We start from the raw sequence: 18,258 nt of genomic DNA, 5'->3' as shown, positions 1-18,258 counted from the left end.
TATAACAATGTAATAATATCATTACCACGGTCCTCAATACTACCTTCAACCCCACAACAGTGCTAAACATGGTCAGTAATAGGGAGGGAGATGTAAGAAGAGGTGGTAAGTCCCCCAGAGCCGAGGAATGGACCTGGAAGCAAGGAAGACCTTGCAAAAGTCGGGACACGGCCCTGTATCCTACACAAGCAGAACCGCATTGTGCTACACTCTGTGCGCACTAGTTGCGTCCGCGCCTACCGTATTGTGGTGCAAATCCACAGAGCCAAGGGTCCACCAACTGGTAGGCCCCGAGTACCCAAGGAACCGAGTCCATAAACCATTGAGACAAGATTTAATAGACAGCCTCCGTGCTATCCCCGCTGACTCCGATCCCCGGTTGATTCGGGCAGGCTGTGGCGTGCGCGCTCCTCCTGTCTCCATGTGAGGGGAGCCGCTGCCCAAAACAAGCCCAGCAATACTGTTCAGGGGAGGCCAGCGGCTGCAAGCTCTATCCTTGTATCTCTGCAGGAGGGGGAGAGCAGCGCTGGACGCTCCACCCCCTCCACTGTCCCGGCCACCGAGTACCTTCCCTTGATAGGGGAAAACTCAGCGTAAGCCCCGCTGAAGTGGGACCTCCATGGCATGCGCGCTCCTCCTGCCTCCATGTGAAGGGAGCTGCTGTCGCTACCGTCTGCCCACAGAAGTGTTACTCCCCTGTCCGGGGAAAGCACTTGCGAAGCTCCTAACGAGCTGCCTGTGAGAGCGCGTTACCGCAATAGAGCCGCCCTCTTCAAACCCTCCAAGATGGAGTCGCCATCAGGGACAGCACTGCCACCCTGCACCCTCTAAAAGGGTCCCCGGGTCCAGGCGGTCTCTCAGAGAGACCATAGTGCTCTGTGGGGGGGTCCCATAAAAATTGTGCCTATCTCCTCAGGCACTTAACGAAGACTGGCATGATGGGATTGCAGGGGGGAGGAGCTAGGAGTTAAAGCTACAGAGTAGGTAAGTGCCTGCTCCAGCCCAACCGACAATCCCATGGTCCAGTGTCCCCCAACCTTGATGAAAGAGAAAAGGACTCAATGGTAAGTAACCAAAAATCTATTTTTTTTCCTTACTTGCCACAAAGTATTTCTTACAATAAAATAGGCGAGCAAGGTATATAAAGAGGTTTATACCTTCAAAAAGTGTGAGCATTTTTGGTAGTGCTTTACATTTTGGAACAAACAGTGAAGCTAGAGCATGTGATGTGTTACTTTGCGCCTACATAACACATTGTTATTTTATGTATATACCAAAAGACAGCAGGAAGCAAAACTGCACAATCCTTATAAAATATGTAAATACATTTAACAATATAATTATGTTTCATTCAAGATGTGTATATTATAAATCTAACCTCTGAACACAAATTTCCAAACTCCTCTTGGAAGAAGAGCTGTCCATGCAGGAACTGGCGCACCATGGACTCTCCACTGGGAAGATTTCCATCCTGAGAAAATAATAATCTCTACTTTATATTTCCATGCAAGAGAAACATACCATTAAATATTGCTTTCCTTCCATTTAGATTCAGCTATAGTTATTAAATCGTTAAATCATGTTGCACTGCAGGGGGTGAATTTAAATTGTGCTTACCGATTTAGAGCTGGGAAGAGGGCTCATACTAGCTCAGTTCTAATCCACATGGTGCAGATAAAGTTACCCAGTATTTGTGCATAGCATGCAAAAAATGTTTAGAATATTAAATATATAATAATTAATAAATGTATAATAATATCTGCATTTACTAATAAACAAATTAATCCAAATACGGCTTGGTTGAAATGTAAAAAAAAAAAAAAAAAAAGTTAAATTTATTAAGCTGAATAGTTAAAAAGATAACATATACTGCATAAATGTAAATGCATGGACACCTCATAAATATAGGACCACAAGGGGTAGAGTCTGTATTAGTCCATATTACAATTAGTGAACACAAAGTTAATTAACCAGCAAAGGAGTCGTGTTACCAACTTGTACAGCAGATAGCTTGAAACTCTGTTTTGTAAATTAGCAAAAGGGTCTTTGCAACATATGGTAGTGGATGGTAAGCATAGGTATGGTGGAATAAATCCAAAGAGCCGGTCCAGATGGGTCAGTAAATGGGTACAAATTTCCAGAGTGTCCTAAATGGGGGTACTAGCTTAACGTGTTTTGTCATAGAATATACCCACAACTTCCTCAGGAGCAAGCCTTTGCTGGTTATTATTCCGGATATTTAACTTTGTGTTTGCTAATTGTAATATTGACTAATACAGACTCTAACTATACACATTGTATAGCGTGTATAACCTATCCATCATTTATTGAATCATCTCGACGGTTGACGCAGTGCTGTTAAATGCAGTGTGAAACAATACATCACGCCATCATATGGTGGTTCATATAGTGTGTACACCAACGCAATGTATCGTTACATCGCATCGCTGGGTCCAACTGTCATAAGATGTGTACCCAGCTTAATTCTTAATCGTTACAGCATTGCAGAGCAATCAAAGCATGAAGAACGGATTTTCCACAAGCACAAAGTAGAGTACTAATCATTAATCATTTCCCATACAGTCTTCAATCTCAGTGTCTCTGCCACAAACAAAATGTGATACTTGTTTGTATAAATATTACTGATGTGTACTCTACTAGATTTTGGCATATGCTTAAGATCAAGGTGAAAATAAAACCAGAATCTTACCATTTCCACCCATGTGCCACCAACTGGTATGAACTGGCCAATCTTGGCATACTCTTTTATTTGTGAAAATAATCCTGGATAATGTATTTTTACCCATTCCAGTTGCTGAGCCTGCAATGGTGATGAGACATTATTGATGAGAGTGTTTAGTGTTGATGTGCAATCACTTATAAATCATATAGTTCTCGAAGTGTATGTAGGAAAAAAATTGACCCGTACATTCACCTCCTATCAGTGTCCACATTTAACACATACTGTATCTACATAGAAATGCTAAGGGTCAGTAGTGGGACAGGACTAAACTGTAGACATTATCTACTTGTGATGACATGATCCGTGCCTGTCATAATTCTGTGACATTTGAAGTAGTAGGAGCATGCCAATGTGTATTTCTACATGCAGTAATATAACAAAGCCTATTTCAGGCTTACCTGAGAGCATGTAAATGTGAAATCTGGATGTTTTGCCATTAGTTGCACTGCGGTAACCCAGCTGCGAGCACATTTCCGAATGGTTTCCTTATACGTCCATAACCAAGCTGAAACAGGATTTTATAATCAATGTCATACTAACTGTAACCTTGTTTATTTAGATACCAGATTACAAAGCCCTTTACAGAGAATCTGAACGTCTATGCTGTCAGGACATATGCTAGCTCAAATCTTCAGTCACTCGGTGTTTTGCATTATGCAACCCATAATGGACAGCTAGGCCTGGATTACCGTGAATAAATACTGGACTGTGGCATTCTACCCTACCAACCTGGACTGGTTTAGTGCATTGGTTGTATCAGCAGTACACAATGAGTAAACATTCTGGACAAAGGGGCATATTCAATTAGAGGCAAAAAGCCGTTTTCGGATAAAAAGTTTCGCCAGGCGAAAACTTATCCCCGTATTCAATTCCAAAGACTTTTCGCCTAGGTGGAAAGTGAATGCTTTGGTATAGGCGAAAAAGATTTGCCTATGAAAGCAGGCGGCAAAAAGTGCAGAATTGCGGTTTTGGGGTGCAAAGGTGGGAAACCACCCAGCACTCTTGGGAAAAGTCCCCAAAGGTTAACTGCGTCAAAAAAATCCTACAAAAAAATGGAAGAACACCCCAAAAAATGACTATGAAAAAGGGGGCAAAAAAGTAAAAAGTTGGGGTACAAACTTAAAAACTAGCGAAATAAGCGTTTGGGGGGTCTGCAAGTATGGGGGAGGTGTTTTTTTTATTGCAGGTGCTTGCTGAAGGTGCGTTTATCAAGTTTTTTAAAACTTCACTTTTGCGATTTTTAACCATGCTTGCACCCATTTTCATGTACCACAAATTTGCTGGGACTATTTTCTCCAAAAAAACCTGCTAAATGCTATTCTTCACCACTTGTGCAAATACGCAAATTAGCAGCTATTGAGAGCATTTAAGTACCCCAAATAGCTTCAGTAGGGCTATTTGAGGGCATCTACAATGATCCCCAATGTTAGTGCATCTTTGGGGAGGTGTCAGGCTGATTTCCCCAAATCTGACAGCACTTTACACCTGTTTGCGTTTCGACGGGTCCCCTTTTCAGGTCCTTGGGAATGGAATAGGGCGAAAAACGGGGCCACGCACGAAAAGTTTTCGCCTGCAAAACACACAAAGGCGGCGAAAAGTATGACAGGCGAAACCTTCCCGACTTTTCGCGTCTAATTGAATATGCCCCTAAGAAGAAGTGCAAGCTGCAGTCTCAAATTTTTAAGTGATATAGGAATTAGTTATCAACATATTTAAAGTTCTAATAAAACATGGAAGAAAGAGAATAAAAATAATATCTCACACGTCATCCACCCAGACATGGTGTATAATATAATCAAATACCACACTTATTTAGTTAATTTAAAAAATGCCCAGTCTTACCTATCTGCATTTACATGTATTAACCTCTTTACCAACCCCCAGGTAAAAGTTTAGCCCCTGGCTGTAACCATTCATGAATTAGACATACAGACGTGACCGTAACATTTAGCAAACACTATAATACAGTCTCGCCTTATTTTAGGACTACAGATGAGTGCTACTTTTTACATATGTCCATTTCAATGAATAAAATTACCAGTGTCAATATGGCAGTGCCCTACGGCATGAACAAGGTGTTGGCTGTCACCATTCTTTTGGTTGAAGAATGTGGAAGATAACTTGCGGACAGCAGCAAATGTTCCAGGGTCATTGACATCACACAAATTGACCATTTGATTGGCTACGTACAGAGCCTGAAAGCTTCTTTGGTTTTCGTCACCAAGTAGCTTAAAAAAAATATATAAAACATCCAATAATAAGAAAGATTAAATGTATATGACCACCTGTAAAACAATACAATTTATACCACATATAAAATTATTCAAGCCTACTTTAAAATAAACATTATTATTATTATTATTATTAGAAATAGCTGGGTGCAAATTTTCCCACATATCTGAAAAAAAAAAATTAACCCGTGCATGTCTCAATAGATTTTGGAAATCAAAGGAGACTAAGCTCAAATTAATACATTATTTTAGATAGCAAAGTAGCTAGATATGATTATGTTTTCTTGGCAAGGAATTCATATACTTTTCTGCAAATGTGGCTAGTTCTCTTTCTAAAATATTACAGAGATCTGGAAATATATCAGCTGATGTGAAGAAATGCAGAAAGCAATCTAAGAACGACAGTAGCTCACCTTAGCCATATCATATAAAATTTCAAAATCCAGAATGAGCTCTTCTACATCTCGGTGGAAAATGGCAAGCTCAGCTTTTTGCAGAGTAAATGTTTTATGTGGATCAACATGAGCAATCATCCCTCCCTGACTTGCCCCAAAGAGCCCATTGCAAGCCATCTCAATGTACAGAGTCATACTGAAAGACAGAGGAAGGAGACTCAGAACAAGGTACAGACATTCAAATAATACTACAAAATGACTTTATAGCGAAGATGATGCTACAAGAGATATTTTATAGGGAAATGTAATCTAACAATATTGTGTATTTATACACACAGTGAAACCCCTTATATGCTTTGCTGCACAGGAAAGGATAAGGACGTGAATGGGGCAGACCTGGACAGCTCGTCCTGATTTGGACACACTGTATGTGGGAGGTAGAAAAGATGCCTCTACAGCAGAACAGAAAGATTATTATTACTAGCCATAGTGAACTGGAGAGCACATATGAATCCAAAGCGATTCTGACAGGTATGCTGTCTGAAGCTGACATGGCCATTGGTCTATGATGACCACATACTATCTTTGCAGTGTGTATTTCACTTTCTTTGGATATCGCTTAGTTTTTCATACAAGAACACATCTGCAGAACAGTAAATACAATTCTATGTCAAACACACTAATATATCATTATTATTTAACATTACACTTATATATACTGCACAGTATGCTCACCTATGAGGATCCACAGCTTTCAATTCACTGGTTAAGATGTAGCTGGTTTTCTCACCCTCTTTTGTTAAACCCTGAATTAAAAGCACCAAATTATTAAGTCAATCCAGCATTAGCTATGAACAGGACAGAAGAAGCATGAAAAAAAAAAAAAGATAAAAAAAAAAACATTGTATGCAGAATTCCAACCACAAACAATTTCCTGATTTGTTCGATAGTGTCCTATCCATTGTATTGTTGGGACTAGATTCATGCATCTTTACTAATGATGAACTTTTAAATAAATTATTTTAACAAAGTGGCACTTATGTCTCTATTGGTAGAACCTGCGCCAAAAGGGGCTTTGAAGCTTGGATTCTCAAGAGATTTGAAGCCTTCATTCCCTTTACGGTAGCAAACAGTACCAACTGGCTATTTGGGTTCCTCAATGGGAAAATACGGAACATCTCCTTCGACAGTAATATAGTTATAGTTGGATGTTATATGTGTGATAAGTTCAAAGTAGAGAAATGATGTAATCAATTGAAAGATGTTTAGAGAAAGCTCTCACCTGAACAGGAACACCATCCTTCCACACCAATCCCTCACCATCACTTTCCCATATTAGGTGGACTTCCTGTCCTGACCATTCTTTAGGGATGCTTAGTTGTACTTTGAACCAACATGTCCACCATCTTAAAGAAAATAAAAAAGCTGGTTGTCACACATGCAGATGTGTCCACATACATCTATCCTCCATGCGCTACACATTATGCGGGAGCTCCATGTGACTCGGTAGCGCAGAGTGTCTTTTCGTGCGACTTTTTGCCTTCAAATGTGTCTTATTCGCACAGCAGGGTGGATATTTAGCACAAGCAGCTTCTGCTGATTAAAATGATATGCAGCACGCCCATGTTCTACGTGCGACTGCAGGTGTATCTAAGCTATCTAATCAAACTAAAGGAGTTAGTTTTTATGGTACTTACGTAGGGCCAAAGGTTTGTCCAATCTGTGCTTTGTGAAACTCTCTTGTCACAGCAATATCATATGGGACACGTTCCTCTGTTAGGAAGCAGGAGAGAGAATCTACAGGACATGTCGCTCCAAATAACCTATTAAAACACACACACAAAGGACAAATCTTTGTGAAGGAGATGTTAATACTAAACAGAACAGTTTAAATGTATAGGGCTGCATTTCAATCAAATTCTTAAAAGTGACAAAGTCAAAAGGAAGGAAAGAGCTACATGTTAGCCCAAAAACACAAATTAAGCACACTTGCCTTGCAGTCTCAAAACATGGTTTTGCATACACATAAATATGGAATAAAATTACACATTGCCATGGTCAACAAAAAGTTACTCTAAAGTATCCTTTAGTAACATAAACATAACAAATTTTTTGTTTTGGTTTTTTGAATCTTTATATATAATGCTGGCCATACATGCTACAATTATCGGGGCGATCCGCCTTATATCGGCGGATTGCCCCGATAATTGTAGCGTGTGTGGGGGGCGACAGAGGGTTAAATATTCCTCGGTCGGGCATGCCGGATTGTCCAGCATTATTAGAAGGTAAAAGGTATAAGGACACATTGTGGATACAAATTACGGTAGGACAGGTTATGAATAAAAGCAATAAGACAGAAAGGACAGGTTGTGGATATATGGAAGAAGGGAATACACGGAATAAGGACAAGCTATAAGTAACAGGACTATAAGTACATGAAGTGGATACATGGAATGAGGACAGCCTATGAATAGCAGGACTATAAGGACAGGCAGTGGATACATGGAATGAGGATAGCCTATGAGTAACAGGACTAAGTACAGGCAGAGGATACATGGAATGAGGACAGCCTATGAATAGCAGGACTATAAGGACAGGCAGTGGATACATGGAATGAGGACAGCCTATGAATAGCAGGACTATAAGGACAGGCAGTGGATACATGGAATGAGGACAGCCTATGAATAGCAGGACTATAAGGACAGGCAGTGGATACATGGAATGAGGACAGCCTATGAGTAACAGGACTATAATGACAGGCAGTGGATACATGGAATGAATGAGGACATGCTGTACTACAGTAACAGGGATAGGGATATACAGTAGGTGTAACATATCAGCTTTGCTCACTTTCCCCGCAGATTGCAGTCAGTGAAATACAGCTCGGAGATGAATTTCTCTACACGCTCTAAGGTCGCTCTCCTGTTCTTCTGCACCAGACACACTACTGCCGCCCCCGTACAGCCCCGCTGCTGCTCCATGTCGCAGTATCTGTGCACACTGTACTCATACAGTCACTGCAATCAGTCAGTGACAGGCGCAGGGTGACAGCTGTTATTATTACTGTATGACACCGGAAGCGGAAGTGTCTGGATAAAGTCCGCTGATAAATAGAACATATAAATCAGTGTAGTACGCCTACAGAACAACAACATGCTGGAATAATTACAAATGTCATATGGGCAACACGCAGCCTGGCTGCTCTGTGATGAACCCAAGACAATGAAACTAATGTAAACTAGGTCCCCGCATGTACACGATATATTTATTTGCGGTTACCTTATTACTTTGTTGAGCCTACTAACCCAGAAGCATGCATGGGTAGGCAACTGTATAAATGGGAGCAAGCATGAGTTGTATACTGGGACATGAAGTACTAGTGTCATTACTCTTCCTTATAGTCTGTAGCAAAATAGACTACAACTCCCAGAACCTCCTGCGACCATTACGTGACATGCCACCAAACAAGCGGCTTCTTGAGGCTTGAGCTTGCCTTGCGTGCACCACACTGACTGTACTGGCTGTGAGAGGTAGTTGTTTCACTTGTTTATTCTTGTTGTTACAACATTGGGGGAACAAATACAACTTTTTGGTCGTTGTGGTTTTAATTCTGCTGCCAAACGTGGGCGTCCTGTCTATATACTATATTATACTGTATCTGTCTTGTTCTGGTCGTACATACTCTGTTTCATCTCTCTTCATAATAATGCCCTGGTCACCTACTGTAGTTACTGTCTGTCACTCTGATTATTACTGGCCACACACAAACTGGGTTTAGAAATCTGTTCCTGAAGATTGTGTTAAATCTCATTCTCACTACAATTTGCATAAAGGCTGACGTAACATATGTATCTAGCCAGCCCAGCAACAAAGTGTCCTTGTGTTTTATTTTAAGTTCTTGTAAGTAAGAAGATGAGATATTTGTCAAGTCTCTTAAAACTGATGCATTTCTTTACGAGTTAACAAACCACTCATTTACTGATTGATTTTTAAATTGACATTATTGCTGCTGGTTATATTTAATCTAAAGCTGGGTACACATTAAATAATATATATTAAATAGCGATTCAGAGGACGACTGCATGGGAGACGGGCCGACGTATCGGGGGTGGCCAGAACATATTAAGGCCCCCATACATCAGAGATTGACTGCAGCAATCATGCAATTTGCAATCGATTGTGTATAAAAATCTTTCCCTTTTTCAATCAATTGCAGAATTGCCACAATCGATTGAAAAAGGGAAAGATTTTTATACACAATCGATTGCAAATTGCACGATTGCTGCAATCTATCTCTGATGTATGGGGACCTTTTGACGATCCTTCCGCTGGTCGTCAGTCGCATTGTCAAATTGAGCTGCATGTAGGGCCGACCTGACGATGCGACTGACAACCAAACGGGAGCGTGCCTGGCCCGACATAGAGCATACACATTAGACGATATTGAAAATATATTCACCCAAATATCGTCTAATGTGGTCTATTTATCAAGGTGTTTTTATCAAGTTGGTTTTTCATCTGTAACATTAACTACTGCTGCAGATTATTATCAAGTGAGGACTACAGTGTGATCCTTTGCTCGGAATTTGGTCCCGTTGGTTTACGCCATACTCAGATGGTGTAAACTGCTTTATGTCTTTGGAGGCATTTTGCAGGAGATCCCTCTCCTGCAGCCTCCATTTGGCTCTGGAAACTGACACTGTGCGCCATGCAAAAACAATAAAAAAAAATTTCAAAGGGCATAATTTTTTCATTTGTATGGTAGTTGGGTTCCATGTTTTTCATCTGGGTATGTCCAAAATATTGTTTGAGTGATGGCTAAGGAATTGCTTCATCTCAACTATCTTTCAACTGCAACCTAGGGGATCCTTTCTCTGCAAGCTTAAACTTGTAGGCACAACCTTGCAGTGCTGTCAAATTAAAACCTTATAGGATTTTTTACACATCAGTCTGTCCTAAATTCTGAAAAACCAGTCCAGCATGCTGTTTTGCAAGACCATGGCCTCTGGGTCTTTAGGGGTAGCTATTTGATTCTATATTTTGGGAAAAGGGAGGAGAACTTTAACATTGCAGTTGTCACACAAGCCGCTGAAGAGATTTATGTGAGTCTCTCCGTATTTTTAAAATGGAATACATTTTATACGCTAAACCAAGCTTAAAAATACAGGGAGACTCACATAAATTCCAGCAGTGGCTGAAGATCGCAAGCTTTTACATTTAGCCCCATAACTGGTACTTCCTGACCTGGATAAAAAAAAATTTTTATTTTTTAACTTGGTGTACCCTGTGTGTTAAAGTATTATGGAGAGAGGAACTCTCATTATTATTATTATTATCCTTTATCCAAGGGGTCTGCAGCGTAATAAAAGACACAACCAGTATGAACAGATAACACAGGAATGAAAGTGACATACAGAACATTTCAGAATATGGACATTGTTTATAAACATTGCTGCACCAGCAGTCATAACACTCAAAAAAGCAGCAGGATGGCGTAACCCAAAGGATGGGTACTGTAGTAGGCAGTGGGGAGGATATGGTGGTATAAGCAAGTGAAAGTAAAGCATATGAGGGAAGAGGGCCCTGCTCGTAAAAGAGCTTACAGTCTAAAGGAGGGGGCAGACAGACAGGGGAGAGACAGTGAGTAAGGAGCATGAGGTAGTGGGTTAGGATAAGAGCTGGAAGGCTTTAATGAAGAAGTGGATCTTGAGAGCATATTTGAAATTTTGTGGAGAGTCTACAAGGAAGAGGGAAAGTTCCAAAGGTGAGAAGCAGCCTGGGCAAAATCTTGGAGGTGAGAGTGGGTTGAAGTAATCAGCTGGTAGGAGAGGCGGCATTCATGGGTGGAGCGAAGTGGGTGTGTGGAGGAAGATGAGGTCAGCAATGTAAATAGGAGAAGATTGGGTGAGGGCTTTGTAAGTAAGTGCTTTCTGGAGTCAGTGAAGGGTCTGTAGGAGAGGGGAGGCAGATGTAGTGCTTTTAGAGAGGAATATAAGCTGGGCAGCAGCATTACGGACAGATTGCAGGGGAGACAGGTGGGTGTCAGGGAGGCCAGATAAGAGGAGGTTGCAGAAGTCCAGTCTGGATATGATCAGTGAGTGGATGAGGGTCTTGGTTCCCGAAGATTAGAAAAGGTCTAATCCTAGCAATACTTTTTAGCTGGAATTGGCAGGACTGTGAGACGTGCTGGATGTGTGGTTTGAAGGAGTGTGAGGAATCAAGGATGACACCAAGACAGCAAACTTGCGGGCTAGAGGAGATGGTGGTGTCAATTGATAAAGAAATCGTGGGGAGTGAGGTTATGTTGGAGGATTGGAAGATTATCATCTCAGTCTTAGGCATTTTAAGTTTAAGAAAGTGCTGGGACATCCAAGAGGAAATAGCGAGACAGTTGGAGATACGAGTGAGGAGTGAGGGGGAAAGGTCTGGGGAGGAAAGGTAGATCTGAGTATCATCAGCATAGAGAATTCTATTGGAGGTCAAAAGAGCTGATGAGCTCACCTAAAGAGGATGTATAGAGGGAGAAAAGGAGATGTCCAAACCAGAGTTTTGGGGGAAACCTACTGGCAGAGAAAGTGGGGGGGGGGGGGGAGTTATGAGAGGAGAGAACGGTCACAGAGGTAGGAGAAAAGTCATGAGAGGGCAGTATCGCGCAGACCAAGGGAGTAGACCATCTGCAGGAGGAGCGGATGAGCAGAGAGTAGTGGCCTTTGGATTTATCAGCAAGGAGGTCGTTGTGTACATTAGTGAGAGCAGTTTCAGTACATACTGTAACCACCGATACCAACTTAACTGCTCCTAGGTGAGTCTTTCACCTGCTCCATTATAATAATTACAGAACTGGCATATATAAATAAAATTTAACATGTAAGAATCTTTACTCATTGTAAATATTAACCTGTCTACAATGATAGTACAATAGGCAGGGCAACTAAACATTATGGGGAGAATTTACAAAGCCGCTCCTTCGAGGTGGATTACAGGTACATATTTAAAACGGCACCCAAAATCAGTGTAAAGCACGTTGGGCTTTACACTGACTCTGAGTGCTGTTTCAAATATTCACCTGTAATCTGCCGGGAAGCGCTTCAAAATTCTCCCCAATGTCTCTAGAGGGCATGACTCTTTCCTCCTATGGTCACCTGTTAGTTTATTTACATATGGCTCACATGTGTGTATATATACAGTACCACACTCTTGCACTGTCTTGGCATTCTATCAGCTTCATGAGGTAGTCCCCTGGAATGGTTTTCCAACAGTCTTCAAGGAGTTCCGAGAGGTGCTGAGCACTTGTTGGCTGCTTTTCCTTCACTCTGCGGTCCTACTCATACCAAACCAGCTCAATTGGGTTTAGGTCGGGTGATTGTGGAGGCCAGGTCATCTGACGCAGCCCTCCATCACTTTCCTTCTTGGTCAAGTAGCCCTTACATAGCCTGGAGGTGTGTTTGGGGTCATTGTCTTGTTGAAAAACAAATGATGGTCCCAGTAAGCGCAAACCAGATGGGATGGCATGGCGCTGCAGAATGCTGTGGTAGCCATGCTGGTTAAGTGTGCCTTGAATTTTAAATAAATCACCAACAGTGTCACCAGCAAAGCACCATCACACCTTCTCCTCTATGCTTCACAGTGGGAACCACACATGTACAAACCATCCGCTCACCTCTGCATCTCACAAAGACAATGCGGTTGGAACCAAAAATCTCAAATTTGGACTCATCAGACCAAAGTACAGATTTCCACTGGTCTAATGTCCATTACTTGTGTTTCTTGGCCCAAACAATTCTCTTCTTCTTGTTGTTCATCCTCAGTTGTGGCTTCTTCACAGCAACACGACCATGAAGGCCTGATTCACGCAGTCTCCTCTGAACAGTTGATGTTGAGATTTGTCTGCTACTTGAACTCTGTGAAGACTTTATGTGGTCTCTAATCTGAGGTGCTGTTAAGTAGTGGTTTCTGAGGCTGGTAACTAATGAACATATCCACTGCAGCAGAGGTAACTCTTGGTCTCGACTGACCTTCATGTCTTAAAGTAATGATGGACTGTCGTTTCTCTTTTTTTTTTTGAAAACTGTTTATTGTCGTTTCTCTTTACTGAGTTGAGTAGTTGGTGCCATAATATGGATTATAGCAGTAGTCAAATAGTGGTGACCACTGTGTACTAACCCTACATCTGCACAACACAACTGATGGTCTCAAGCACATATTAAGAAGGCAAGTAATTCCACAGATTGACTCTTGACAAGGCACTCCTGTTAATTCAAAACCATTCCAGGAGACTACCTCATGAAGCTGATTGAGAGAGTGCCAAGAGTGTGCAAAGCTATCATCAATGCAAAAGGGGGCTACTTTGAGGAATCTAAAATATAAAACATACTTTGATTTGTTTAACTTTTTTGTTTACAACATATTCCATGTGTTCTTTCATAGTTTTGATGTCTTCAGTATTAATCTACTATGTTGAAAATAATTAAAATAAACAAAAACCATTGATTGAGAAGGTGTGTCCAAACTTTTGACTGGTACTACATATATATATATATATATAAAATGTGTGTATATCCTCCCTTCCCATTTCAGCTCAACCAGCCTAAAATGTATGTGGCCCTTAGTGCTGCTGCATGTATCGTACTTAAGTATAAATTAAGAGGCAGTTCTATTCTGCGTTGTTTCTCAGTGCAGTGGTGCGTTTATCCTCAATGCCCACTCTTCTGTCATACCCCTTATTGTCATCTCTGTTCCTGGTCTGTTATCACTTGCTTTTTTTCATCTTCTTCTTTTTTCCTTTTTTTAGTTATTGTTGCTGTAGTCATTTGTTTTGTTTATTGTTATAAAGAATTATTAAAAATGTGTACATTCTGCACATTTGTTCCTTAGGTCCCATTCTTGGAAAATCCAACAAAATAAGGATGCACAACATCAAACATGACAAACAAAAGACTGAAATGATCTTGAACCATGCATTAGAGATTATATATATGCTAACTGGAGAGGTGAGTGTGTAATAATGTTGTATGTGAGAAAAGGAAAGCACTGTATCCACTACACTGCAAACATAACTTGGGGGCCCCAACTAGGCACTTTCATTAGAGTAACATGAGGGGGTAGTGTGCCATCAACCACAACACAAAGAGAGACAAGATACCCTGATCAGGCCAAGACCTCAATAAATGGTTTTGTTTGGTTTTCTTTAAATAGTTTTATGAAGAAGGCATACCTGTAGTTAAAGAGTAGATGGCATTATTAATCTGGGTATGGATAGGATAATTATTAGTAGAAACAGAACATGGACTTACTGTGGTGCTTGAAAGTTTGTGAACCTTCAGAATTTTCTGTATTTCTGCTGAAATTGGCCTAAAACTACTTTAAATTTTCACACAAGTCAGAAAAGTAGATAGGAGAACCAAATGAGACAAAAAAATTAGACGTGCTAATTTTTTTATTGAGGAAAATTATCCAATATCACATATCTGTGAGTGTCAAAAGTGAACCTTTGCTTTCAGTATCTGGTACGACCCTCTTGTGCAGCAATAACTGCTTCTAAACATTTCCGGTACTAGTTGATTAGTCCTGAACAGCGGCTTGCAGGAATTTTACCCCATTCCTCCGTACAAAACAGCTTCAACTCTGTTATGTTGGTGGGTTTCCTCCCATGAACTGCTCGCTTCAGGTCCTTCCACAATTTTCACTTGGCCTTTGCGAAACGTTAAATGTATTGTTCTTTAACCATTCTTTTGTCGCATTTACTTGTGTGCTTTGGGTCGTTGTCTTGCTGCATGACCCATGTTCTCTTGAGATGCAGGTCATGGACAGATGTCCTGACATTTTCCTTTTAGAATATTCTGGTATAATTCAGAATTCATTGTCCCATCAATGATGGCAAGTCGTCCTGGGCCAGATGCAGCAAAACAGGCCCAAACTATGATCCCACCGCCTCTGTGTTTCACAGATGGTATGAGGTTTTTATGCTGGAATGCAGTGTTCTCCTTTCTCCAAACATAACGCTGCTTATTTAAACCAAAAAGCTCTATTTTGGACTCATCTGACCACAAAACATTGTTCCAATAGTCTTCTAGCTTGTCCAGGCGATCTTTAGCAAACTGTAAATGGGCATCAATGTTCTTTTGGAGCGCAGTAGCTTTCTCCTTGCAATCCATTGTTTTTCAGTGTCCTCCTGATGGTGGACTCATGAACATTAACATTATCATGTGAGAAAGGCCTTCAGTTGCTTAGAGGTTACCTTGGGTTTCTTTGGGACCTTGCGAACTATTAGATGCCTTGCTCTTGGTGTGATCTTTATTGGTCAACCACTCCTGGGGAGGGTAATAATGGTCTGGAATTTCCTCCATTTGTACACAGTTTGTCTGACTGTTGATTGGTGGAGTCCAAACTATTTAGAGATGGTTTTGTAACCTTTTCCAGCCTGATGAGCATTAACAACTCTTCTTCTGAGGTCCTCCGAAATCTCCTTTGTTCGTGGCATGATACACTTCCATAACCATGTGTTGTGACCATCATGGCATGATACACTTCCATAAACATGTGTTGCGAACATCAGACGATAGATCCCTGTTCTTTTAAAAAGACAGGTTGTCCACTCACACCTGATTGTCATCCCATAGATTGAAAATACCTGACTCTAATTTCACCTTCAAAATACCTGCTAAGCCTAAAGGTTCACATATATTTGACACTCACAGATATGTGATATTGGATAATTTTTCCTCAAAATTAAAAATGAGCATGTCTAATTTCTTTCGTCTCATTTGTTTGGCTTGGTTCTCTTTATCTACTTTTAGGACTTGTGTGAAAATCTGAGGTAGTTTTAGGCCAAATTTCAGCAGAAATATAGAAAATTCTGAAGGGTTCACAAACTTTCAAGCACCACTGTATGTGGGTCAATTCAGTTAGTGAATGTGATGTAGGGGTATGCATATTAGCTCTATATATGATACTCCTGGCATAATAGAAAAATCGTAGATGTTTGTGTGTACTTCTAGGGGGCAAACAAAAAAATAACAATGTAGATGCAATGTGGAATAGCATTCCAGAAGACTATTCGCACCTAAATGAATCGACCCCATGATGTTCATGGAGAAGTGCAGACACGAGGTAAAAGATATAGAGGGCCCTGCTTTTAAGAGATTACAGTCTAGAAGAAGAGAGTAATGCGGCACATGCGTAAGTACGGCTTTGACACATGTACTGACCACAAAACAGTCATTTGTGACCGAATCTAAACTGCATCCAGCTTTGATTCGGGGTCCCTAGGAACAGGAAAATTTTTCTCTTGTAGCTGATGATAACTGGACAGTAAACTAAACAGTGATAATCGCTTAATCCAGCGCATATCTGTCGACCTTTTAACCCTGTGTCAAACTATTGCCTGTCTACCTTCTGTAGTCTATCTAGATAGACAATCTATCAAACAATCAATCCATACCCAAATTTGAATATTTTAAAATGCTAATAAAAATGTTAAAAAAGTTAATAATGAAAAAGAAAAGTTAATTATATATATATATATATATATATATATATATATATATATATAAAAAATGGCAGAATATGTAGCACACAAGATTAGTAGTCAAATTTAATACATGGTAAGTAGCTACAGATATGTCCTTACTCATATGCCTGGCGTGAGTGAGCCGCCAGGTCCCGTGCAAGTATGCTAGCTTTGGGCAGGTTTTTTTTGCCAAAAATGTGTCTAAGTTGCAATGCGATAATACTTGGAGGCACCAGGAGACTGTGCTGATTAATTTGATATGCCACTTGTATATCTGTGTGCAACTGAGTCCGTATACGGAACTTTGTGGAAAAAAAGCTGTGGTTGCCTCATCGTAGCACTTCACATGCTGATTGAGAGAGTCGCACACAGATTTTCAAGTGTCGCATATCAATTTAATCAGCACAGTCTCCTGGTGCAACCTACTGGAATTGCATTGCCATTTAGATGTAGTTTGGGTTAAAATGACGCCCGGGGCTAGCAGAGTCTCAGGGACCAAGCAGACCGAGAGGGGCTGTTTGGTGCAGCTTCAGTAAAGACAAGTGAGGACACATCTGTATATACTTAATATATTAGTTGCTCACTGAAAAAGACGCGTGGATTGATAGTATCTATATAGACCATCAATAGATACGCCACAAGGCAGACAGGGTTAAAGGGTCGACAAGGTCAAAAGGTCGACTTGCAAATGGTCGACAGACGGATTTATTTTTTATATTTTAACTTTAACTCTCCATCTAGTGCCTAAACCTAACCCTAAAAATAATGTAAAACCATGTGTCAACCTTTTTATCTGCTATTTCTCTTTCGTCTGGGCTGGGGGACACTGGACCATAGGGTTGTAGGTGGGAAGGTGTGGAGTTGGCACTAATGACTGAAACCTATAACTCCCCCACCCCCTCTGCAACCCCTGACTCCAGTGTAGTTTTAGTGCCTGTGGAAGGACGGCACTTTTTTTCTAGCATAAGACTTTTTCTTTTTATTTGTAAATGTTTCTTTATATTTTTAGTATAGGTGCTGTACGCTGCTTATAGCGGCGGTGAGAGGTGCAGCTAAAGGGGGGATAGCTCTGAGCGCTTCCCCCCGTTCTACACACTCCGGTCTCTGTGAGACCATCTGGGCCCGCGGGTTGCGCGCTGCTGTACCTGGTAGAGGTGCAGGCAGTTGGCGTGGTCCTGGGTGGCAGGCGCCATCTTGTCGGGCTTCCTGTCGGCGGCTCCTGTCGGGAGAGCGACGGCTACAGGCCACCCACGGTGAGCGTGGGTTAGTCCAAGTGCTTGACCCACAGAGGGGAGTATAGCACTTGAGGGAAGGAGCCGTGGAGCTTGCTTCGGTATAACGGGTCAAGCCTGACCAGCATGGAGGAAGGACAGAGAGATC

The 18,258-nt window shown here is 41.1% G+C and overlaps 2 protein-coding genes across 4 annotated transcripts in view; one reads left to right on the top strand and one right to left on the bottom strand.

Moving 5' to 3' along the window:
- The window catches only part of MAN2C1 (mannosidase alpha class 2C member 1), a 59,527-nt gene extending 51,081 nt beyond the window's left edge, over window positions 1-8,446 (bottom strand). Inside the window, exons 1-9 of the mRNA XM_088445792.1 lie at window positions 8,220-8,446; window positions 7,067-7,192; window positions 6,652-6,775; window positions 6,105-6,175; window positions 5,388-5,565; window positions 4,782-4,971; window positions 3,142-3,248; window positions 2,711-2,821; window positions 1,379-1,471 (exon numbers count right to left, since the gene is read on the bottom strand). Of these exons, the coding sequence (XP_088301918.1) occupies window positions 1,379-1,471; window positions 2,711-2,821; window positions 3,142-3,248; window positions 4,782-4,971; window positions 5,388-5,565; window positions 6,105-6,175; window positions 6,652-6,775; window positions 7,067-7,192; window positions 8,220-8,350 (1,131 nt within the window). The 5' untranslated portion in view covers window positions 8,351-8,446. The remainder of the gene's footprint in view (window positions 1-1,378; window positions 1,472-2,710; window positions 2,822-3,141; window positions 3,249-4,781; window positions 4,972-5,387; window positions 5,566-6,104; window positions 6,176-6,651; window positions 6,776-7,066; window positions 7,193-8,219) is intronic.
- A 64-nt stretch (window positions 8,447-8,510) lies between these two features.
- Window positions 8,511-18,258, top strand: part of LOC148540385 (uncharacterized) — a 30,268-nt gene continuing 20,520 nt past the window's right edge. Inside the window, exons 1-3 of one of the 3 annotated variants that reach the window (XM_088445813.1) lie at window positions 8,511-8,899; window positions 13,195-13,362; window positions 14,244-14,359. In XM_088445813.1, coding sequence (XP_088301939.1) covers window positions 14,276-14,359 — 84 coding nt within the window. In that variant the 5' untranslated portion in view covers window positions 8,511-8,899; window positions 13,195-13,362; window positions 14,244-14,275. Of the gene's footprint in view, window positions 8,900-13,177; window positions 13,363-14,243; window positions 14,360-18,258 lie in introns of all 3 variants that reach the window. The other 2 variants (XM_088445806.1, XM_088445798.1) reach the window with 2 other exon arrangements.

The sequence above is a fragment of the Taudactylus pleione genome, unplaced genomic scaffold (genome assembly GCF_031769625.1).
Source record: "Taudactylus pleione unplaced genomic scaffold, aTauple2 ptg000019l, whole genome shotgun sequence".
Lineage (NCBI taxonomy): Eukaryota > Metazoa > Chordata > Amphibia > Anura > Myobatrachidae > Taudactylus > Taudactylus pleione.
This window is presented reverse-complemented; position numbering and strand designations above follow the sequence as displayed.